Source organism: Buteo buteo, chromosome 3 (genome assembly GCF_964188355.1).
Source record: "Buteo buteo chromosome 3, bButBut1.hap1.1, whole genome shotgun sequence".
NCBI classification, from domain to species: domain Eukaryota; kingdom Metazoa; phylum Chordata; class Aves; order Accipitriformes; family Accipitridae; genus Buteo; species Buteo buteo.
Window position 1 is genome coordinate 40,973,816 of NC_134173.1, and position 24,248 is coordinate 40,998,063.

General features: G+C 37.6%; 1 protein-coding gene across 2 annotated transcripts in view; it reads right to left on the reverse strand.

The window, feature by feature from the left end:
- Positions 1–24,248, reverse strand: part of ARFGEF1 (ARF guanine nucleotide exchange factor 1) — a 104,342-nt gene that overhangs the window by 15,973 nt on the left and 64,121 nt on the right. The window contains exons 13-29 of one of the 2 annotated variants that reach the window (XR_012649819.1): positions 24,131–24,239; positions 22,918–23,119; positions 21,729–21,840; positions 20,287–20,492; positions 20,102–20,186; positions 19,115–19,286; positions 17,746–17,897; positions 12,863–12,991; positions 9,570–9,728; positions 9,099–9,249; positions 4,810–4,900; positions 3,633–3,673; positions 3,355–3,524; positions 2,574–2,725; positions 2,240–2,412; positions 1,074–1,234; positions 292–411 (exon numbers count right to left, since the gene is read on the reverse strand). Coding sequence is in view for 1 of the 2 variants with exons in the window: in XM_075023394.1 (XP_074879495.1) it covers positions 281–411; positions 1,074–1,234; positions 2,240–2,412; positions 2,574–2,725; positions 3,355–3,524; positions 3,633–3,673; positions 4,810–4,900; positions 9,099–9,249; positions 9,570–9,728; positions 12,863–12,991; positions 17,746–17,897; positions 19,115–19,286; positions 20,102–20,186; positions 20,287–20,492; positions 21,729–21,840; positions 22,918–23,119; positions 24,131–24,239 (2,396 nt within the window). In the remaining variant the exon portion in view is untranslated. Of the gene's footprint in view, positions 1–280; positions 412–1,073; positions 1,235–2,239; positions 2,413–2,573; positions 2,726–3,354; positions 3,525–3,632; positions 3,674–4,809; positions 4,901–9,098; positions 9,250–9,569; positions 9,729–12,862; positions 12,992–17,745; positions 17,898–19,114; positions 19,287–20,101; positions 20,187–20,286; positions 20,493–21,728; positions 21,841–22,917; positions 23,120–24,130; positions 24,240–24,248 lie in introns of both variants that reach the window. The other variant, XM_075023394.1, reaches the window with a different exon arrangement.

Genomic DNA, 24,248 nt, shown 5'->3' on the forward strand with positions numbered 1-24,248 from the left:
AATACTTACCTATTTAACATAATGCAATCACAACCACATAACTTCATTATTTATTATAATGGAAGATAAAAATTTCATGCATAAAGAACACAGACTTAATTTCTACATTCCAGCATCTATTTGAAAGGTGTTTTAAAAAGTCTGGTGTTCCCACAGTAATATCCCCTAAATTACATACATAAGTCATTTTACAACCATTACATTTACTAAGAGAGTTGTTTCTATTTTAAAAGTGTAAAGTAAGCCTTTTAAAATTTGAATTACAAATACTGATTGTTACCTGGTTCTTACATCTAATTTGCATCTATTGATGATACAGGACAACTCAAATAGAATTGGGAACCATCCTCGCACCCACACTCTGTCTTCAGGAGCTACGTTCATATCATCACTTGTGTATTCCTTGAATGCCTTTAGAAGAAAACACAGGGTTATACAAAGTCGTAACAGTTAGATTCTTCAAAATAAAACACAATTTGGACTGCAAATAACAATCTCTGCTGTACTAGTATTACACCCCGATACCTCAGGGGAGCTGGCAATCAAAATAATAATACTGAGAAGGTGAAGTGTTTTTCAAAGTAGTGCTTAGTATATTATGAAAAATAAACTAAAAAAATAAATGAGAAGATACATTCAAGCATCAGGTTTTGCTTGCAGTTCAGTCTGAGTCTGTCACTCTCTTTTTATAGAGACAGTACTGGAAGTGAGGATCTACCATAATATTTTGAGGATATCAAGCATTTTTACATATGCCATTATCCCTTCTTCACAACATTTCTCAGTAGAGAGCAGATCCTGAGATACGTTGATTTCTAGCAGTTCTCAGGAAAGCTAGCCACCAGCTGAACTGGGTGGATGGGGATAGGCAAGGGGGAATAAAAGAAAAGAAATAAATTGCTGATACTTTCAAAGCCTGTGGCATTTTATACTCTTATTGCTTCTGAATAAAGTACATTTCTCATTAATCTCTGAAACCTGAAGGGAAGCCAGTAAGGTTAGCACAAGTGTTTTTTTCTTTATAAAAGCACTATCAATTAAAGCACTTATAATTTAGTTAATACAGACTATACCTGAGGTCTATCAGATACATATTTTGCACAGTGGCGAATGAGGCGGATCGCTTCCATACTGGTATCTGGAAATGCTGCATTGCAGGCAAATTCAGACAAGCACTTTACTGCATCCTGGAATGAATCTATGGTTGCTGGGAAGTGTTTTTCAAACACAATTGCTGGGAGAAAAGTGTAAACAGAAGAAAAAAAAGTGTATGCTTTAACATCTATTAATTCTAATATGAACTGACTGTAACAGAAGTCATGAGAGACTGGTTCATTGATTGGTGCTGTCAAATGCTTAAGTAGTAATAAAAACTGAAAAGTGAATGCTCAACCAAAAAAAAAAAAAAATCACCTAGAGGGCATTCTATTTTGACAGTAAATAAGTGTCTAAAATAAATCAAAGTAGCATCTAGTCTAAAGGAGGGAAATTTAACTGTTAAGCAAGAACAGAGCAATAGGCTTACTGCTTAACAGTAAGTAGTCTGTGTGATCAGAGCTTAAGAGGGCTACATAAAGCACAGAGCTGCATCTACAAAAGGACTTCCCTCAGCAATATGGCCCTGTTGCCTTGATTTAAAATAGTCACTTTTGAGGAAAAAAAACATTCTTCATCAATGCTGAAAAAGTTTTAGGAACTTAGAGAGGTTGAGACAGAATAAAGAGATCCCTTATGGCACTTAAAGCCTGAGATCTAGATGAGAATGGGAAGGAGGGGGGGAAGAAAAAAAATAAAATCATAGTGCCACCTAGCTTAGCACTTTCTTCTAAGCAGGGCCATAGACAAGCACAATTCAGAAACAAGGAAAAAGATAAGCAAACAACATAACAGTAAAATGACTACACAATTTTTTTTCTGAGGGAAAAAAATTATAAAATTCTTCAATGAAAATGTACACATGAAGTAAAATTATCTAAGGCTCAACTTGTTTTTACTACAGAATGCTACAAACTGATAATTATTTTTTTTAAAAGCACAAAGGAAGAGAGGTAACTATAATCTTACTGAATTATTTTCGTAAGTACTTTTCCCAGAGGATTGGTTGAAAAGTGTAAAACATTGGTTCTAAAGCATGAAGTAGGCTTTACTATACAGGTTGTAGAGCCAACAGTTAAACGAAGTTTCTCAGCCTCTGGAGTCACATACACTTTCATGATGTCTGAATATCGTCAATACTCACTGACAATGTGTCCTGTAGTCTGGAATGCAAGTTCCACTATACTTTCATCCTGATCTGAGGCTGCCAGATGAAATACTGAAAAAATGTTTTTCCAGCCAGAACGAATGTTAGCAGCCTGGGAATTTACCATCTGTGCAATACACCGTACAACCATGTCTCGAATAGTAGGAGACCTAAAATAAAATAATAAACAATAATTGTTTCAACTGTATTACATAATCAATTAGAATAGTATCATTCTCCAGCAACTGATTTTACAAAAGTAATCTGAAACACTAATTGCAAAAGTTGGTGCTTATGATCCCAGGCGACTCAGTTAATTGTATGTTATTACCTGTTTCTCTTCATGATATGTTCAAATGGTCTTAGGAAGTCCTTCTGGAATCGGAAATTAGCGAGTTCTCCCTTTTCTAAGAACTTCATTGATAATTGTCTTAATGAGTCTACTGCAAAAATAGCTACATCTTCATTGGGATTGCAGCCAACCTGATAACATAGAATAGAAATGCATAGTAAGCTTGCATCAGAATTCTTACGGATTCAGCCCAACCTGCCTTTACATTTGATAATGCAGCACTAAGCAGTACTGGAAAATTAACAAAATTAAACAGGAGCCAGTTCCATAAACCTTATTGTTAATGCAATTCAAGAACCCCTAACCAAATCCAGCTATTGTCTACATTATATATCCTAGCATTTAAAACTTTCTAAAAATAAGCGAGCTGTCTAGAAAGACTTCAACAAGCTGTATTAAAAATGCAAGTCAAACATTCACCTGATAGTCAATTTAGTCCTAAACAGAAAACAACCTCTTATCCCAAGCCTCATAAACCCCCCCCACCAAAATAAGAAAACATAACTAAAGGCAGCCAGTTCTAGACCCAGATCATGATAAATAACTTAATGTGTACTCCTGCTTTTACATTTATTATATCGTGTACCTCTGTCTTCTCGCAGCCACTTCCAGCTTTACAATTTTTGTTGTGTTTTAAGCTACTTATACAGACGGACAGAAAAAATAGTATAACTCAGATGAGCACATGCTTTTCCAACAAATCTGTTGTATCAATTGTATCAATGCAAGGAGTATGCAGTATAATCATTAACAGGGATACCTTATTAAAGTGATCTCCAATAACTTCCCAGATTCTAGACCACTGTAGCCTTATCCGGCCCATGTTGTAGTAAGAAATCTCTACTATCTTCTGCAAACTAAACATTCGAGGGTGGGTAGCAGACAGCAGTTCATCCATAGATACAGCACAAAGCCAGCGAACGAAATCCACTGTTAAATGACCACAAATTTTAATGCAATATTTTTCCAAGGTTTAAGACAAAGCTGCTTTATGGGTTGGGGGGGGGGGGGGGTGGGGAGGGTGGTGGTAAAACCTACCAATAGCATTTCCATCCAACCTTGTAGATCCTGTAAATATTCTGTAAAGTGCAGTTTAAGACATTGTTACAATTTCTTAAAAAAGCACCTATTAAACATGCATTCAAGTTTTTTTTAAATATACATAGAATTAGCAATTGTGGAAAAATACTGAGCTTTGAAAATAAAATCAGAAATATTTCAATTACTTCTAATATTTAATATATGCATGGAGGCTGGGAGGTGAGCATCGCTGCTAATCCTATCCTCTCATTGACAGTGACTGATGAATAATGTCAGTAGTTTAGAAACTATTCAGCCCTGCTCCAAATACAAAGTCAAACTTCTCCAGACTACACAATTCCTATTTGCCATGACAAATAGATACTTGAAAACTTCCCATTATGAAGCGGGGAGAAATACTGCAAACATAAAGAGCTATTATCTGTTTGACATTAAGACTCCAGTTAGCTTGATGTGATTTTACTGCAAGGCAACTTTCATTGAACTGACATTGATCTTGCTGTCTATACTCAATCACAGGAATGCTTGTAAGCCTTCAGAATGATACCCCTTTGCGATTGTCAATTTTGACAACCATTAAGAAAATGACATTTTCTGATTTCTTATATGCTGAGAGAGCAAGATCCATTAACACTCCAGTCTGATCAGTACTTTACGATATAAACAGGGAATGTTTATGATATGTATTATGCTTGATGAAATCCAGTTATGATAAATACGATTCATAGAAAGGAAGACTGGAATAATAATTTTGGTAATTTCAGACAATATCTACATAATCTAGAGGAAAGCAGGGAGTCAGTAATTATATTTAGGAGAAAAAGGGTCTGTCAGTAATGCTCCCTGTACTAAGGCAAAATGAGATTTGCTATGTGTTACTATTTGCTATATGTCACTGGACAGCACAGCAGTCTTCATTCTGCAACTCTCCTGCAATAATTTTATATCAGTAAAAAGGCTTCTTGCTTAATCTTTGTTCTGTTCCTTCTTGCAAAATTACTTCTGCTCCATAAAAAAGGAAAAAAACCCACAAAACCAAAAAGCACTTTAATATGGTAATATTTATGTAGTTTTTTCTAAATAGGGATAAAGTAATAATGTCTGATTATTAGCACAGGGTATTCAAATATTGCTTAAAAACCTTGAAGTGGCAACAGCAAATTTAATACAATACCTGTCTACAGCAACGACAACACTTTGGGAGCTAGTTTCACCAATGGATTCCTGAATACTTGCTATCTGCTTCCAGTCCACGTTTCCACCAACTAGTGAACAAAATTTGAAAAATGGGTAAGAGATAACATAGAAAGGGCTAGGAATAAAGAAGAAGAGAAACTGTGCCACTACCAGTACAATTAAATGCATTTTTAATTCACAAAAAAGAGAAGTTATTAATTTCCCTTGCATAAGCTGGTGTAGTGGTTTAACCCCAGCCAGCAACTAAACACCACATAGCCGCTCATTCACTTCCTGTCCCCTGCCCCGGGGGATAGGGGAGAGAATCAGAAAGAAAAAAAAAAGTAAAACTCATGGGTTGAGATAAGAACAGTTTAATAGAACAGAAAGGAAGAAACTAATAACAAGAATAACAACAATAATAAAATGACAATAAAAATAATAAAAGGATTGGAATATACAAAACAAATGATGCACAATGCAATTGCTCACCACTCGCTGACCGATGCCCAATTAGTTCCCGAGCAGTGATCCCTCCCAGGCCAACTCCCCCCAGTTTACATACTGGACATGATGTCACATGGTATGGAATACCCTTTTGGCCAGTTTGGGCCAGCTGTCCTGGCTGTGTCCCCTCCCAACTTCTTGTGCCCCTCCAGCCTTCTTGCTGGGTGGGCATCAGAAGCTGAAAAAATCCTTGACTCAGTCTAAACACTGCTTAGCAACAACTGAAAACATCAGGGTGTTATCAACATTCTTCTCATACTAAACCCAAAACATAACACTATATCAGCTACTAGAAAGAAAATTAACTCTATCCCAGTTGAAACCAGGACAGCTGGGCATCTCAGTGAACAGTTGCATGTTGGTTTAAATCCTAATTCTCTAGATTCTCTATCCATGTATAAACTATTAGTCCCAGAAAATCATCCACATTTGGAACAACTGTGTGAATAGATAAAAGTGAAAAAAATTCAAAAGCACAAGAACGACCTTTTTCTCTCCATCTTTCAATGGATCTTTGGTAATTCTGCCACTGAAAATACACAACATATGATAGAGAATACTGCACAGAGGAGAACTTCTTACACTTTATTAGCAGCAAGTGAGTAAATCTATCCTCATAGATTTTCTTTTTAATCATTCACAGAGAAAAGCTCCCACCAAAACTCCATCTTAAAGCTACATCTCAAGTACAGCAAAATTATCACCTTACAGTAGTGAAAAAAACCTGTAATTAAAAATAGCAATATTTATTTTGGAGGCTAGTAACTGTAATGCACACCTGCGAAAGATCATGTTAAGAAAATGCTAACTTCACAACAAGCAAATTTCTGAAATTCCTGGCAATCTCTAAGCCCCCCTCCACCCCTCATCAAAAAAAAGAGCAGGAATTTTGCAACCATTCTGGGTAATTCCACCTACCCTGTATTTAGTTTTTTTTCTTAAACAGTCTGTCAGAAAGATAGGGGAGAACAGAAGACTGAAAGAAGTCCAGCAGTTCTGTTCTCAGAGCTTTGCAGAGATGAAAAGTTCTCATGTTTCAGACTGACTCCCAAAAGTCTGCCTCTAAGCCTTGTTGTGCTTCACACTTGAAGGTGGCTGGAGATGACTGGCTGTCAAAGCCAGATAAACTGACCCATCTGAAGTATTTTTCCAAGGCATTTATGGAGTAACCTTTCTGTGCATACATATGTAATCTTATACTAGTACTTCAGCAACTTATAATACTATTGGGTTTGACCAAGACTTCTCTTCCAAGCACACAAGCTACGAGTATCAATTAGCTTTAATCTTGGTAATGCATCAGCTAAGAAACATATCAAACAAGCAGCTGTGTGAAGTGAGTTTGAAGGGCTATTTCCAAGAAGTCAGGTAACCCTTACCAACTCTGCCAGTTTACATGAGAATTCCTTATTATCGTAGGATTTATAATCAATGCTTGAAAACCTGAACAGATAGCAGATTTATATTCCAACAGTTATGACATCCTTTACAATGAAACAGAGTCACCTATATAATTCTGCTTTACGTAAAACTGATTCCTCAGATTGCCATTGTCCAAAGAGGATTTCTGGTTACCTAAGAAGTACACTTTGGCTACAACCTACTCACAGCACCAAGTTTTGTCTTTCAACTTTGTGAATAGAAACTACAGCAGAAGCAAGCTGAACTTCACAGTTACAACTCCAAGACAGACAACATTCCTACCAAAGAAGCAATGGAATAGATGCTTATTCGTTTACTTTCACAACCCACATGCTTGTGATGCCTTGAATTTTCAAATAAAACAAAAAAGAGCTACAGCAGGAAGATAATGCAAGAGCAATGAAGACATTCAAATGTAGATGCCTGAAGAGTGCACACGTGAATCCTTGTTCAGGCAGCAAATGAGCAAAGGTGTTTGGGGGGTTGATTTTGTTTTGTTTTTTTAAATAACACACAATTCTAACTTCAGCAGGAAGAGTGAATGCTGATGCTTTTGAGTGAAGAGTGAATGCACGTCTGATTTTGCAAGCAGGTTTGAAAGATGAAGCTTCTGTGTCACCAGTCTGCAACTTCACTTACTCTAATTAGACAACTATTTTCCTGTAAAATATGTGCCTGTATATATGGACATATGCACTATGGGTTTTTCAAAGGAATTTAGGTTTATAGGAAGGTTGCCTGAAAGCCATAGTTCCAAAGGATACTTCAGAGTGATTATAGAAAGAAAATTAAAGTATCTGCAATACTGGACTTGTAGAGAAGAGTGAAAAAATTCAGAGTTGAGAAAATGACTATGTTCTAACAGCCCCTGAGTGCATGAAAACCAAATTCCTTTGAGTTAGGCATTTTCCTGTAAGACTGAAGTGATATTATTAAAAAGAAAAAAAGAAAAAAGAAAGAAAACCATTAAGTTTCCATATGTGCATTGTAACAAGTATTCCAGAAATTCAATTCAGAGAGAAACATTTTATGGATTTTGGGTATAGACTATTTTCCTTAGAAATGTAGTTGACAAGAGACGAAAGAAGTCTTTATGAGCTGGATCTACACCAATGACTAGCAAGTATGATTTAGAGACACCTGACTACATTCTTCAGCTATTAGGACTTAAAATTTTTAAAGGCCAGTCATTTCAGCATAGAGAAACTGCCAGCATTTGGAAATAGCAAAGTTGGATAGGTCATCGGGGAACACTAAACTGTAGGATGCATATTAGAAGGGCAGGAAGAAGCTCAGTATATGAGATGTTGGCAGACACATTAATTTCCAGGCATAAGGTTTCCCTTCAGCAGCTCTTGGCAAGGTGAGGGGAGTACATAGAGGCAGGCCAAAGGAGAGCAGAATGGAAAGAAAAGGACTGACTGCAGAATAAGAAGAACTGTCTGAGGAGAACACAAAGCCAGATGATTAGGACTAGTTGAGGGCTAAGATCAGGGCAACTAGTGAAATAATCATTACTCCTAGAAAAAGTTACAGGAAAAATTGAGGGAACACAAAGCTTTGCTTGGCTGCGGGTGAAGTTGTTCAAAAGGCAGGAGATACTGAGCATCATACTAAAATTGAGACTTTCTAACAGTCAAATGGAGTTATACAAACTTTCTTGATGGTTCCATAGTTTCCTAATGCCCTACACCTGCATGTCTTTAACTGTGTTCCCATTAAATAAATGAATAAATAAATAAATAAATAAAATGAAATCAACATTTTTAAGATAATTTAAGGTAAGACCGGTATACTTTTCTAGGAGGATAGGAAACAACATCTCATTAATGGAGTAAATTTTGGCTCTTAGGCCAACCTAAAAAAAGCACTTATTGAGTACCAAAGTAACCAGAAGAGGAGGAAACAGAATTTCAGAATTTAAGCTAAACTAATCTCCCACTTGGATTGAACACTGCGTTTTTCTTGCAAAGTTTCGTAACACAATGCTTAACCTACACATACTAGCTTGCCTGTTTGGTAAAATACTTTGTGCACTAACATTGCAGTATTATTAAATCTGGTCATACCATCAGCAATCCATTCTTACTTGGTCAGCTATATTTTAATAAAAATCAATAACGTATCATTTTCTTACATCTCCTACTCTCCCATTCTAGCAATAATACTTAACAGAGTAAAACAAATATTCCAGAAACAGGAATAGGTCTATTCAAAGCCTACGACAATTTTACAAGGACTACTTCACAGTCTCATCTCTGAACCTCACAGTCAATAATAACAAAAACAAAGGACAAACTTTAGTATCTGTCTGAACAATGCCAGTTAAATTAAATACTTCATATCTGCATTACTTACCCAGTCCCAGCCCCACAAATTCATCAGGTGCCTGATCTTTTGTTCCAGTAAAAGAACCTTCCCTGCCACGTACTGTCCCTGAGATGTAGCGAGGTTTTACTCCAGTTCCTATTAACTGTGCCAGTTCAAGTTGACTGATGCATTTCAGAATCTATTCCAGAGAATAAAGAAGTTGTTACAAAAAGCAGTTTGAAATAGTAAAAAATAAATAAATAAATAAATATTTTTAGGCAGATCTTTAGAAAAAAAGAATTCTAAACACTCAAGGTCAGGCAAGTATTTCTGTTCTTGTGTCTAAAATGAATATTAATTTAAATACTATCAGATTAGTCTCTCACAATTTTATGTACAGAAGTATATACTTGGCACATATCTAAAAAAACACTGTATTTATGCACAAACAAGTACACTACTGTGTTCAAAATCAGTACGTGTGCTTTCTTACAGTTTAAGTACAAATGACTCTTGTACCTCATGCCAGGAATTTCCTAAATAGTTTCCATCTGTATGAGCCACTGTGATGAGAGTTTTAATTGTGTCAATATTCTTCTGCTTCATTTCAGTAATACCAGAACTCACTGTAAGTAACGTAAATCTTGCTAATGCTTGGACATAGGCATCTCTTTCCAGCTACAAATGGGAGAAAAAAAAAAGGAAAAATTGTCTTCTAAGTATTTTCTCAGTTTCTTGTTCTTAGTACAATCTGTGTGATTTCAGTAACTATATTGTTTACCTTTCTCTTCCTAGAACTAAATTTCCAAAGCATTCTACATAGTGAAAATGTCTCATGTTCTTCTGGAGTAAGCTGTGGGATAAAATTACGCTCCCTCTGTTCAGGAACATGAAGTGTATGTCTGACAGCATAGAACACAGAGGTGGTTGTTAGGTTTCTCGTTTTGGTCTTTTGGGGGGGGGCTTTTTTTGGAAACAGGATGCTGTTTCAGAAGCAATGTGGCTTCTTAGCTAAGCTTTTAGTATTCTTTTACTATACCTGGACCTACGCTGAAAATGCTGCCTTAGCAGACTCTCTCAAGTTGTAGGATTTTTTTGGCAACAGAATCTAAATAATATATCTAAAAGGCATGTTTTGCCAATTCCACAAAACTGCTCAAAATACTTGATTTAATCTACACCATTTGGAGCACCTCAAACAGCAAGTGACCTATAATCTAGGCAGATGAAAACAATCTCACAAAAAAGAACATTCCACATGTAAGTACCCAATTTTTATGTATAGGGTATCTATAAACACCAAAGGAAATTCCTCAGATCTCATATGAATTTATTACAATGGTAAAAAGGGGATTACAGCTGAGCTCAGAAGTGCATTTTACTGTCTGTTATGTATGATCCAAGGCTGTAAAGTGAAATGGTTGTACAGAGAAACAAATGACAGCTATGAAATATATTTAACTGTTTGGATGTTTAAGACTATTTTGAAATAAAAAAAAATCACTGAGCACATAATAAAACCACATATAAAATATTTCAAAAAAAATCCCAGGAAGAATGTGTGTTTCATAGAGAAAACGTAAGTGCCACAACAGTGGCAATGATAGAAGGGATGGATTTTCACAGAGCCACAAAGCATGGCTGCCGTGTTCAAACCCAACTACTACTACAGGGTACACTGGCAAAGGCACAGGAAATGATGTATAAACACAGAAAAATGGCAGTTTCATGGAAAGAGTACTAAGCAAAGAAGCTTTAGAGTCTACAAACTCTGTATCTTCTGTAAAATGAAAATGTTTTCTGTCCTACATTCCTTCTCTGTGTTCCATACAGATATTCCCCCTCTGCCCCTTTTTTTAAGCCATCAAAGTAGGAGAAAAACAACTAAACAATGCGTCCATCAAACAGAAGGTAAAAATGGATGATACAAGCAAATTACGTACATCCTTTTGAAACATATCTTGTCCCAGATGCTTAAAGACAAAAGCCAGACTGTGACAGTCTAAGATTAAAAGCATAAATAATTAAAAACAGAATCTTTAATTGAGGTTTTAGAAGTGAACATGTATAGCTTAAACTATATTGTGTACTTTGGGAATTTTCTTAAAACTAAAAGCCTCCAGTTCCCTCGATTACCTCTCAAGGTGCGTAATGTTAGCTGTTCTTAGACATCAATCTTAACTTCCGTATGCTTATTCAGTGAAATAGAAAAGTTGCCAGCACCAGTTAAGCACAAGAGGAAAAACCTGCTTCCAACAGAAAAGACCTATACAGATTTTCCAGTCTCCTTCAAACCACCAGAACTATCTGGCATCTGAAGTCAGACAACACTGCTGTCTAATCAGGAACTTGTGCAATGGAATCATCCTGTAATGTACTGAAATCATCAACAAACCAGTATTGTTTTTAACAATATCAACAAAACAGAATTCCCATAGGAATACAAGAAGGAATATAATTTATATTGAAAATACAAAAACAAGTTTTTAAATTTCAGCAAATGAGAAGTTTTGGTTTTGAAACACCTCCAGTTCAATCAAGTTTGTCCTAAGGCAATGGAAGGGCACGACTGATTCTGGTACAACCTTGGAGCATGGGGATCTTAGTGTAAACGTGTCCTTGCCCTCCCCGCTCAAGGCAGAACATTGCAAGACTGGGAGCTGACCTCTGCAGCTGCTGAAACTGGTATTTGTACCAGTTTCACTTTCACAGATTAGAGACAAAAATAACAGGAATGTGAATTTCATTGAACAGCTGCAGGCTCCAGGGAACGCTTTGTTAATCAAATTTTTAAGTTTGTTCAGTTCAGGGTGGGGGTGGGAGGGAAGATGAAGTGAAAAGACAGAGGAAGGAAACCTTACATGATCTCAAATGGGCTTTTTTAAGCAGCTGTATCAGAGGTCCCACTGTGCCTTTCCACATTAGTGAAAAAAAGTTATCTAATTTGTTAAATACAAGTGCAAGGGGAGAGGGAAGCAAAGCATTCACTATCGTATCATAGTTCAACAGTTTTACTTAAAGTTAGTCTTACAAGGTTGTTGGTTTGGTTGGTTGGGTTTTTTTAAAATGTTTTCAATGTACACATGAAATAATGCAATGTCAAACATAGGAATTTTGCTTGCCCCTCTCTTCAGCTACCCCTACAATGGACTTATGGCAGACCAGTAGTCCATTTATTAACTAATAGTCTGCAATAACATAATACTATATTCACTACTGATGATTTTAAAATGGAGGGGAAGCAAAAAACCCACCCAAATTTAATCAGAATTAAGCTCTGGAGCCAGAGAGTCTGGAATTCTTGGCATTGTGCTTGATGCAAGATACATTCATGTGTTACATCAGGAATGACATTTCCAGTGCCATAACTGTTAAAATGGCATCCAATTATAGAAGTCTCAGATTAGTATAATCTCTCTGAAGTTGCGAACAACATTTCAAACACAGTTCACAGAGATACTATTTTACTTATGAAACAGGATTGAAAGACTTATTTTGTGAAACCTCAGAACAAAGCTAAACAGTTTTGGAACAAAACTAGAAAGTACGTACTTTGACATAAAAGTAGTCAACTTGTGGGGAAACAAAAATTCAGTACACAGGCATAGCAGCAGTTACTACAAAACACCAGGAAAAATAAAGGTCACTTTATTTAAAACACCTCCAATGAAGTATCAGATGAAGTAGTAATTGCAGAAGCGGGCAGCCCCTGGGTATGGCAGTGGATAGCTTCAGCAACAAGGACTCTTAGATCTCCACTAACATTTGCTGGAACATAAATCAAAGTATTGTCTCAATCTTAATTTTTTTACCTGAATGTTGAAAATGCAAGCAATCCTGATTGCACATCGTATACCCTCCAAACAAAGAGAGGCAACTTCTGTGTCATCACAGTCCTGTAGACCGACACTGAATGCAGCTAGAAAAGGTGTCCATGCCAACTGGAATGTACGCAAAATAAAAGTTACATTAGCAACTGTTAGTACTTGAAGGGAGTGTTATAGTTTCAACGTCTTGCTAAAGTGTAAATTCCATCCTTAATTCACATTATTAACCTTGAAGGTGCCTTTTGCCAAAAGAAATGGAATAGAATAAACATGAGACATTGAATAGGACAGAAGTATGTTTAGGAGAGACATGAGACATAGAATAGGATAGAAATAATGCAGATTGATGCTCCCCTCCGAAGCACTCTCCCTTTCCCTCAGCAACCAACACACACAACCATCTTCAGATAGCTGGAAAAAAAACAAACCCCAAAACTATGTCAGCTAAATGTCTATTGGAGTTTTGGTATTGCTGGGGTGACCTTTATCTTTGCACAGTGAGAAATAGTCAATACTTATTGCAAGAACCAACACAATGTATAATAGATTCTTTTATGATGAAAAGTATGTACTTAAATAAGACAAGTTTGTCCTGATAACACCAGAAGGAAAAAAAAAAAGAGGTAGGGTAAAATAGGGCAGCAAACTTTATTAGACAACAACAATAGGAGACAGGACATGACTCTTTCCTTGATTTCTCTGCTGTTGATTTTGTTGCCCTCGGCCCTCCACCTTTTTGCATCTAAGCCACTGTTGATGTTTCCCATTCCTCTTGCCTTAGGTGGGACTGAGAGTGTAATACACTCAACTAAAAGTTATTGCAGGAGACTCCATGTGGTCCCGTCCTCATAGTCAAGGCTCCCTCTCCCACAAGCAGAAAAACCAGTCAGAAGATGCAGAGGATCTTGCTGTAACTACACGTGGTTATAGAGAGAAAACCCCAGGGTATCCAGAATAATTTTAGAAATAATTTTACCTGAAGTCTCCCCAGATGAAATACAGAGTCAATGGGCACAGGAGGGAGCAACAGATATCACACTTAATTTCATAATAAAATGATGCACCACAGAGCTTTGGTTTCATTTAAGCCAGCAATTCCAAAAGCACTACCTCAGAAAAGCATTTAACACTTGCACACACCAAACCGTAACTCTGGGACAATATTAAAGGCACCACACAAATTCCTAGATCCAGGACTTAATCCCCTATTGCATGACCTTTAAAGGTCCCTTCCAACCCAAACTATTCTATGGCTCTGTGTTCCAGAAGTGCATGTTTCTTCCCCTCCCCTTTCTAATTTTTCACTCCTATTGAAACCAAAACTAATCTTAAAAATTGCAAAACTTTCTTAATACTTTCTTAAGAACTATGTAGAGATCTTTATAGTATGCTTTGTAACTAGATGCATGCTGTTATTTATAATAGACTACTTTGTCATTAAAGGTGAAAATTAGGCCTCTAAAATAGACAATCAATTTGGGGCTGCTTAGGTGGATGCATAAAGTACATTTTTTTTCTGTTTTAATCATTTAGCAAATCTGTCTGTAAATACAGTTATAATGATAAGTTTTATGCTGGCATCAATGGGTGAAAGAGATACCCAGAAATTTATATAAAGTTTTGCTAAAATAAAAATTAAAAATTCTAAATGAAAGATGTGAAATAAAATATTTAACTTCCACAGTTCTCACTTTTTTGAGAAGACAGCTCTCTGTTCAACATATTACATTGTCCTCAGTACTTTAATTAGTTTATGAACATCCTCAAGTAAAAACACTTCTAATTCTTAGCACATTCACAAAAGACATTTAGGGTGTTAATCTACCCTGATGCTTCATAGTTTGATCCTTTGACAATGGATTTTGCAATTGTACTTTTCAAATACTAAAGGCTAGGAATGTTATAGAGTAATAGGGCTGGTATCTTAAGGAAAAATAAGTCTATGAATTTTACAGATGTCTGCATGCAAGTTATTTCATTTCAGCCTTAAAGAAGTCAAGAGAGAGAAATTATGTCCAGTACACCTCTCTCAAGTGACACCCTGACAGCAGATCTTAAACAAGGGCTTCATTTAGCATTATTCTGTACAAACAGAGTACTATCCTACTTTTACTAATATGGTGATAAAAGAACTCAGAAGTTCATGGACAGCAATCTTACAGCTAGATCCTCAGAGTGCCCAGGTGGCCAAGGCGGCCAACAGCATCCTGGCCTGTATCAGAAATAGTGTGGCCAGCAGGAGCAGGGAGGTCATCGTTCCCCTGTACTGGGCACTGGTGAGGCCGCACCTCGAGTGCTGTGTTCAGTTTTGGGCCCCTCACTACAGGAAAGACATTGAGGTGCTGGAGCATGTCCAGAGAAGGGCAACGAAGCTGGTGAAGGGTCTAGAGAACAAGTCTTATGAGGAGCGGCTGAGGGAACTGGGGTTGTTTAGCCTGGAGAAGAGGAGGCTGAGGGGAGACCTTATCGCTCTCTACAGCTCCCTGAAAGGAGGTTGTAGTGAGGTGGGTGCTGGTCTCTTCTGTCAGGTGGCTGGAGATAGGATGACAGGAAATGGCCTCAAGTTGCGGCAAGGGAGGTTTAGGTTGGATATTAGGAAAAAATTCTTCACCAAAATGTTTGTCAAGCACTGGAACAGGCTGGCCAGGGAAGTGGTGGAGTCACCATCCCTGGAGGTATTCAAAAGACGTGTAGATGTGGCACTTGGGGACATGGTTTAGTGGTGGACTTGGCAGTGTTAGGTTAACGGTTGGACTAGATGATCCTAAGGGTTTTTTCCAACCTAAATGATTCTATGATTTGTGAGCCTGGGCCCGGAGCTCAACCTGACGTTGCAGCACATCACTCCAGGGAACCATTTGTTTATTATAATGGTAGTGGTCTGAGACCTTACCTCCCTGGACCAGTTCACAAAGGAGTCATATGAGTACCACTACTTGCACAAGGGCAGCAGATGAGAGCGCATAGTAAGGGTGCAACAATTTATTTCAGTAGCAGTTAGCTGTAATGAGTTAGTTATGCCAAAGACCGTATCCAATAGCATACTGCGGCAAAATACACTACTGAACAGACTTTCTATCTACGAATCCGACTCACTGGTGTGGAAAAAGTATTCAGGATGCAGACAGCTTTGCACCTACGCAATAGCGAAAACAGGTGTTTAGAATAATGGTTTAATAATACAGGGTCCAGCTACCTCCTCCAAAACTAGATGACAGTCCTAGCCTTTCTGAAATATTAATTTGCAAGACACAACATTAGACAGAAGTTTGTTATGATAATTGCTCCCCCAAAATGTAATGAAGTAATCACCCTTAGGAGGAGTAGGAGGGACTCAAACAATGAACTGGGATTAAACATTTCTCATTTTCATAATTCTGCTGTTTTGACTACACCTCTACACCTGAAATAAAAATCCTATCATTTCAAGTTTTTAACTATTCCCTGTACTTTTGTCCCCTCGACATACTCCTCATGACTCCTTGTATTGGTTTTATGTGGCAAGGTTTTGGTAGCGGGGGGGGTGGGGGTTACAGGGGTGGCTTCTGTAAGAAGCTGCTGGAAGCTTCCCCTGTGTTCAAGAGAGAGCGAGCCCATACCAGTCGGCTCTAAGACGGACCCGCCGCTGGCCAAGGCCAAGCCAATCAGTGATAGTGGTAACGCCTCTGTGATAACATTTTTAAGAAGGAAAAAAAGTTGGGAGTGAGGAACAGCCGCCGGAGAGAGGAGTGAGAACATGTAAGAGAAACAAGCCTGCGGACACCAAGGTCAGTGAAGAAGGAGGGGGAGGAGATGCTCCAGGCGCCGGAGCGAAGATTCCCCTGCAGCCCGTGGTGAAGACCCTGGTGAGGCAGGCTGTCCCCCTGCAGTCCAGGGAGGTCCACGGTGGAGCAGATCTCCACCTGCAGCCCGGGGAGGACCCCACGCCAGAGCAGGTGGGTTCCCGAAGGAGGCTGTGACCCCGTGGGAACCCCGCGCTGGAGCAGGTTCCTGGCAGGACCTGCGGATCTGCGGAGAGAGGAGCCCGTGGAGCAGGTTTTCTGGCAGGACTTGTGACCCCGTGGGGGACCCATGCTGGAGCAGTGTGCTCCTGAAGGACTGCACACCGTGGAAAGGACCCACGCTGGAGCAGTTCGTGAAGAACTGCAGCCCGTGGGAATGGCCCACGTTGGAGATGTTCGTGGAGGACTGTCTCCCGTGGGTGGGACCCCACGCTGGAGCGGGGGAAGAGTGTGATGAGCCCTTACCCTGAGGAGGTGAAGCGGCAGAAAATAACGTGTGATGACCGTAAACCCCATCCCTGTCCCCCTTGTGCCGCTGGGGGGGCTTGGTGGAGAAATCCGGGAGTGAAGTTGTGCCCGGGAAGAAGGGAGGGGTGGTGGGAAGGTGTTCTGAGATTTCGTTTTATTTCTCATTACCTTACTCTGGCTGATTTGTAATAAATTGAGCTAATTTTCCCTAAGCGGAGTCTGTTTTGCCCGTGACTGTAATTAGTGAATGATCTCTCCTGTCCTTATCTTGAGCCGCAAGCTTTATGTTATATATTTCTCTCCCCTGTCCAGCTGAGGATGGGGGAGTGATAGAACGGCTTTGGTGGGCACCTGGCGTCCAGCCAGGGTCAACCCATCACACTCCTCCATTATATCAAGATGCTGCTGCTATCAGCATAGAAACTTCTTAAATCCCAGGGTAAACGAAACTGGAGTAGAAGGCTCAAAATCCCTTCTTTCCTGTAGCAAGTTAAATAACTTACAAAATGATCAAAACATAGCAGACACAAATCTTTAGTATTTTCAACAAATCCTGTCAGTATTTTGTATTAAGGAACTCTGTGATATTCTAGGTAAACATTTAAACATGTATCTCACCTTAAACATAGGTCTCACATGCTCCAGATGTGTTGCACTAGTAAAAGGTGCCTGAACGTGGCTCACTGCCTCCATAAGAGCTTTAGCTGTTTTAGCCATTTGTTCCATTTCCAAATTATATAGAAGTCTTCTCTGCTTTTCACTAGCAACACCTGTAAACACATTTTTTTCCTCTCATTTGTGCATCTTTAGGAGTGGTGTCTTCAGGAATATAATAATTTTAAATTTTTCATTCAGTGCCATACTCAGATGCATTTTTTATATTATCTTTACTTTCTGAAATTACCAAACCAGCAATATATTTCTTTTACAATACAGATAAAATTTAACGTAAGGCAAACTTACATATGAAATGTACCCTAATTTTAAACCTTTACAGAATTTTAAGATTGGCACAACAAACATTTCTTCTCCATCACCTCAACTGACAGCAAAAATATCACATCCAGTAAGCTAAATTCAAAGTGAACAGAAGTTTCACAGCAATCCATCAGCACAGAAAATAACAATAAAAATAAGTGGACATCCTTTTTCTGAGGGAGAACTACCTTAATCACCTTTTCATTTCAATAATGGAAACTCCATCTCATCAAGAAAGTGAAACCCAAGTAGAATGTAATAATCAGCTTCTTTAAAATTACAATAAAAGATGATTAACATTATGTTAATCAAACAAGTATTGAAAATAAGAGGGATTCTTTCTTCCAGATGCAAATTTCTTGTAAGCAATGTGCTCATGAGGCTAACCTAGGATGTAAAAGTATACAAATTTGACTATGTTGGGAAAAAGTCAAGTGTCTCAATGTTCTTTGTGGAAAAGCTAAAACAAGTAACATTTGAATCTTCACATTGTGCAGAAAACAAAAAAGTTTTTCTGGTATTTGAGAGAGGAAAACAATTAATTTTAAAAGTGCATAAATTAGGGCCCTACAAACCAAATAATGCAACATTTTTGAAGATGACAGACTGGTTATTGCAGAAAAACACCACAGTTACCTTAGAAATAGAAGGCACAGTTACTGTGTTTGGTCTGCACTATGCCCATCAGCAACACTGTTACTTCATAAAGCCCTCATAATGCATTTCCCTATGTTGCTGTTCCACAGCAAAACCTGTCTTCTCCATGGTCAATGCACTGAATACCAAGAATTCAGATGCAAAGAGAAGTGAAAATAAGCAGTTGCATTTAACGCAGATTGGAAGGTAGCATCGTGCATTTATGTTAATGGATATGAAATTAGAAGTTAGGACTCATTCTGAGTTAAGTAAGTGGTGCTTGGCTTCATTCATCTCTCATTTTAAAAAGGAGATAGCTTCATGAAACTGAAGAGCCAACACTTTCAATAAAGCTAACTTTGCAACTACTTACTTTGTTTACTGGATTTTGTGGGTATTGTTAATTCTTTTGTTTCTTTCATTGAAATCTTCTTTCCAGCTATTTCATTATAGATAGCAGACAAATATTCTTCAGGGAGATCTTTACTGTCATTGATACCTCTATTCATTTTAATATACTGTTCTTTTGTCATTTTATTCTTAACCTGAAACCCAGAAAAGCTATTAATATCAACAAATAAGGCAACTTTATAGCAGTTACAATGCTGCCTATAAAGCAGCCAAACAGATGAAAAGTTACCAGCAAGGACAAACCTGCTGATTCAGAAGACATTTTTAACTATCCAACATATGCAAGACTACACTGTCAAATCTACAAAATAATGCAAGGCCATGCAGACATTACAACACTCATGAACATTCAGTAGGATCCGCAGATCAATTAGACATACATTTAAAAAAAAAAAAAAAGAAAAAGTTTTTTATCTTGTCATACAGACCAGACTATCTATTTTAAACATAATCCCATAATCTCTTAAGAGTTCAATACTCTTTCCAGATTTTTCTTAAGTAAATCATGATGTCTTATCACTGCAACTTTGAATATTATGCACTGCATAAGTTAGCTGTATTTATCAAAACAAAGCTGGTTATTTTTTTCAAAAAGACTGAAATCAGGAGCAGATTTGTGTTAAAATCAACTGGTAAGTACAAAAGTTCTGGGTTTGACTGTACGTTACATCATTACTGTAAGTGCCGTAATATGAAAGCAAATCCACACAATTTCTATTCAACACACAGTAGGGACGTGATACCTTACAGAAAGGTCTAACCAAAACAACTTAAAAATCTCAACACCCATGAAACAATACTGTTACTTAAAGATGCACACATTTAAGCTACCATATTTCTTACAAACATATTGGTGTTAAATTGAACATCAAGCTTTTACAACTACATTCTCACAAAGCCTGAAAGTTAGATGTCTATAGATTACACAAATATTTTTCTAGCAACATACCTGTGGACTGTGAAGATCTGTTGTCAACATGATAATTGAGTAAGCTAAAACATATGCAGTATCTGCACTAGCAAAAAGAGTTTGCCTGACGGGAGAAGGGAGAAAAAGAACAGCAAATGTAACATAATAGGGTTTTTTACTTATTATTCAGCTTTCCAAAGTTCTGAAGACAAAGTATAGCTTACCCTTGGTTACATTCTAAGTATCTAGCAGCAAATTTCTCCATTAGGCGATCAATTTTTTGAGCCTCTCCTGGAAGACGAAATCCCTCTAGAAACATGCGCAGAGCTGAAACAAAATCCTTTCCTGAAAAGTCGTGTTGGTCTACATATGCATACATGACTTCTTTGTTAAATTTATCATTGTCTCCCAGGAACTCCCCAACCTGAGTCTAAAATAAAAATAGAAAAGACAACTAGTGCATTTACACTGGGGGGAAAAAAAAGTAAGAAAGAACAACAAGAGTCGTACTGCCCATATGTCTCACAAAAAGAGAGGCCTCTATGCTGTTAACTAAGACAAAATCCTGCTTCTCCTCTTCTCTCTAAAGCCAAGTACTTTGGCCGTATATTCCATTAAACGCTCTTACATGCTCATATCTGCCTACTTTCCTCCTTCTCTGGTTTTACACATGTATCATTTTTTTCTATTAAATGAATTCCACATGTGCACAAGACAAAGTTATTATTACCAATGATTGATTGTTCTCTGCTGTAATGATTTTTGTAGTTAGGAAACTTAGTACAGGAATGAAAAGCTTACTAAACTCAACTTTATTCCTACTAAAGTACATATCTCAAACAGATGCAAGTGATGCTCGAATGTAAATAGCTGGTACTCAAATACACCCATGTTGATCACTGTCAATGCAACACAGTACAGTGAAAAATACTGTGCATTCAGATAAAGATGCCTGTATATGTAAACTGAGGTTAAAAATTTGTTTTGATGGCTGATTCTGAGCTCTAATACTGAAATTTGTGACTTCAGTCACAGCTGCAAGTATGCGCATATGCAAGCTTTTCCCTAGAAAACAACAAGGGTGGCTACTAAGCACAATGGTGCAGACTGCTGTTTCAAAAAGCTAAGTTTTTCATGACAATACCAACATGAGATATTCCCACCCTCCTCAGCCAGATATTGCAGGACCCTTCCAAGTCCGGCAACAGCTGCTGGCTGTAAATAAAATGAAAGAACTAATCTAGATTAAATAACTTTCCTTTGGGAGGCAGCAAAAAATGTTTTTCATGTTGCTGTACCATGTTATTTTTTAGCTGTCTCTAAAGGACACTTACTTCTGGCAGTCCCTTATTGGACTAAAGCATATACAGTTTAGTAAGTTGCTTCTAGCTATACGAGTAACTAAGTACAAGTTTTGAGTCAGCTCAAGTAGGTCAGTCTTTTCCATTACACTTCACTGAACTGCAGGATGCATATAATACAGGGTATAGCTCTAATGCATACTCCAATTCAAATTCCTTGAGCTTACAAATTTTAGAAGAGAGAAGTTCCCTTTTCTTCATTGTACAATAATGTTATACACTTTAAAACGCTATCATGTGATTTGCAGTTAGTATAAAAACATCAGCATAAGCAAAAACAACCATCAGGAAAACAGTTTTCTTACTGAATCTAATCTTTCCTCTTGATGCAAGAACTGAGCAATATCTTCAGGGGTAGTGCCAAGCATTCCTTGTTCTTGCAGGTACTGAATTCCCCTCTTTGGTTTCTTATTGAATCTGTACAATCAAAATCAGGATGGAATGGGAGTTAACCCTTTTACGCATTCACAAAGCCTTAACAGCGTAATTAAAAAGATTCAATAATTTGGGATGAGGTATTGAAAAATCTATGTATTAAAATATTTTTCCTTTATCAAACTGTGTATTAGATAGGAAGGAGCTATTCCCTTCTATGATTATTCCCTTCATCACTGGATGACTTTATGTCCCGTCATCAACCCCCCCCGCTCCGTGAACAGGCTCCTCTTCCTCTTTGCTACGTAACTGCCAGCATGGCATCCAAGCAGCTCCCAGTAAAGAGAGCTAAACACTATCATTTACTCTGGCACTTGTGAAGAAAAAAAATATTCCACAGAAATAGCAAAGTCTTGGCTTGGAAAGGAACAATCATGCTCTGTTGCTTTTTGTTGTCATCTGTATGAAACAATCAAGAAATCCATGAGTTACCTCTAAGAATGGAAATGTACAAGACAAGGAACCAGGCAACAGAAAGAAACTGAAACCTTAAAGAGCTAAGGCATGTTTGTTCAGGGTCTGAGAACTATACTACAGGAAACTTATTTTTGCATGAAGTGACCTCACTGAGGAGCTAAGCTGACAAGGCTGAAATCACACAGAAGATTCATGTCAGACTGCACTGAGAAATTATACTATCCTCCAGTTCTAATTATGACAAGTTAATTAATCAGAAGGAAGAATCAGCTTAAGCATATAGGCACTTTCAGCAGTAACGTGTACACTAAAACAGGTCGTATTCAACTGATCACACGAGTTCAATGTTCTTTTTATCCAAATATAAAAATCTTATTTTTAGACAAGCAGGTCTGGAGAAAAAAGAACAAACATTCAGAGTACTCATCTTCTAGCTGTGAGGAATTAGGTTAACACAAAACACTGTTGACAGGCTCCAAAGGGGACACCATTCAGCACTCTTTCACCAGAGGAAGTGCTGTTACATCCAGAGTTTTTTTCCTAACACAAGATGAGTATCTATGAGGAGAAGGAAGAAAAACCCAGGAATCTTCATAGCTCCAAAAGAATCCACCCTCCCATGGGCGATAAAAGGGCACTCACAAGTCAATTCCTTGTTCTATTATTTCCTTTTGTTGCTTTAGGACCTCAAACTGCTCTGGGTTATCAGTGCCAGACATCTGTGTGCTGTAACTGCCAATTCCTGATGAAGCAGTAGAATCCAAGGAATTTAAGCTTCCGTATCTGTTAATTGTCTCAGGGTGTTTGGTTTCATTGCTGTCCTGTTCTGTGGGTTTTTCTTGGCCTATAAATTGGAAAGGGTTACATACAAAATACATACAGTGAAAAGAAATTAAAAGCACAGGTTATTCTTCAAATGCTCTCTGAAGGCTTCTAAAACTTACTAGGGTTATCTTCAATGATCTATTTATTTTCATATAAGTATTCTGCTTTCGTTTTGGTTGAGGAAAAAAAAAATCACTACAATATAGCAAGGAGGATTCTTTCAGTTCATCGCATACCTGAAATTTAAGCCTTAAATTACAACTGTAATTTGTAAGCACTTGGAAAAAAATATATGACACCTTAGAAATCCAATTACCAATCTTTCCTTTTATTTTCAAGTTCGATGTTACTTTTGACCTCAAGTGAATCACACTATTCTAAGTTTTTGAAACACAGTCCCTAAAAGTATTTATGATCAGACATGCCAAGGAGCTGGTGCTCTCAGTTCACAAAGACAGCCATGCTAACCACCTCTAAAAAGGTTATTACTTAACCTACCAACTTTAAGCACTTAATCTGAAAATTCTGGCATAACCTTAGTGCTTTTCATCTCAGGTCAGACAGAAACAAGATTAAAACAAGTAATGCTTTAGTTACTTCACTGCTTACAACACTGAAAGTTCTATAGCTATATATTAATCAATAAAAAAATTGCTCCCCATCCAGCTTGCTTCAGTAGTAATTTAATCAATATTAAATTAGATGAAATTAGGGGAGCTTGAACGTAAGTTTTGTGATCTTTTTAAAATTAGAAATACAGAAAATAACAGGATTTAGTAATTTTCAGTGTAGTAACTTTCTAGGAATTCATACAATTAAGAAAAGACAACTTAAGACAACTTGTTCAAATGTCACCAATCCAAACTTACCAATATTTCTACCAAAGAAAAAAGAGTTTATTCTCCCTCTTTTTTTAATGCAAGAGGTTTTATCAATCTGGACATTAACAGTATCAAAACACTGGAAAAATGCACTAAACTCCTGCAGCACCTCTTTACTAAAGCCAGAAGAAACACAGTTCGTGTCTTACCAAGTGTTGTCTGAGAATTGGGATTTACATATTGATCTTTACTCCACTCCACCATACACTTCAGGATTGACACTAAGCATTCCAATCCTTTTTTTCTCAAACTTAATTCCTAGAGAAG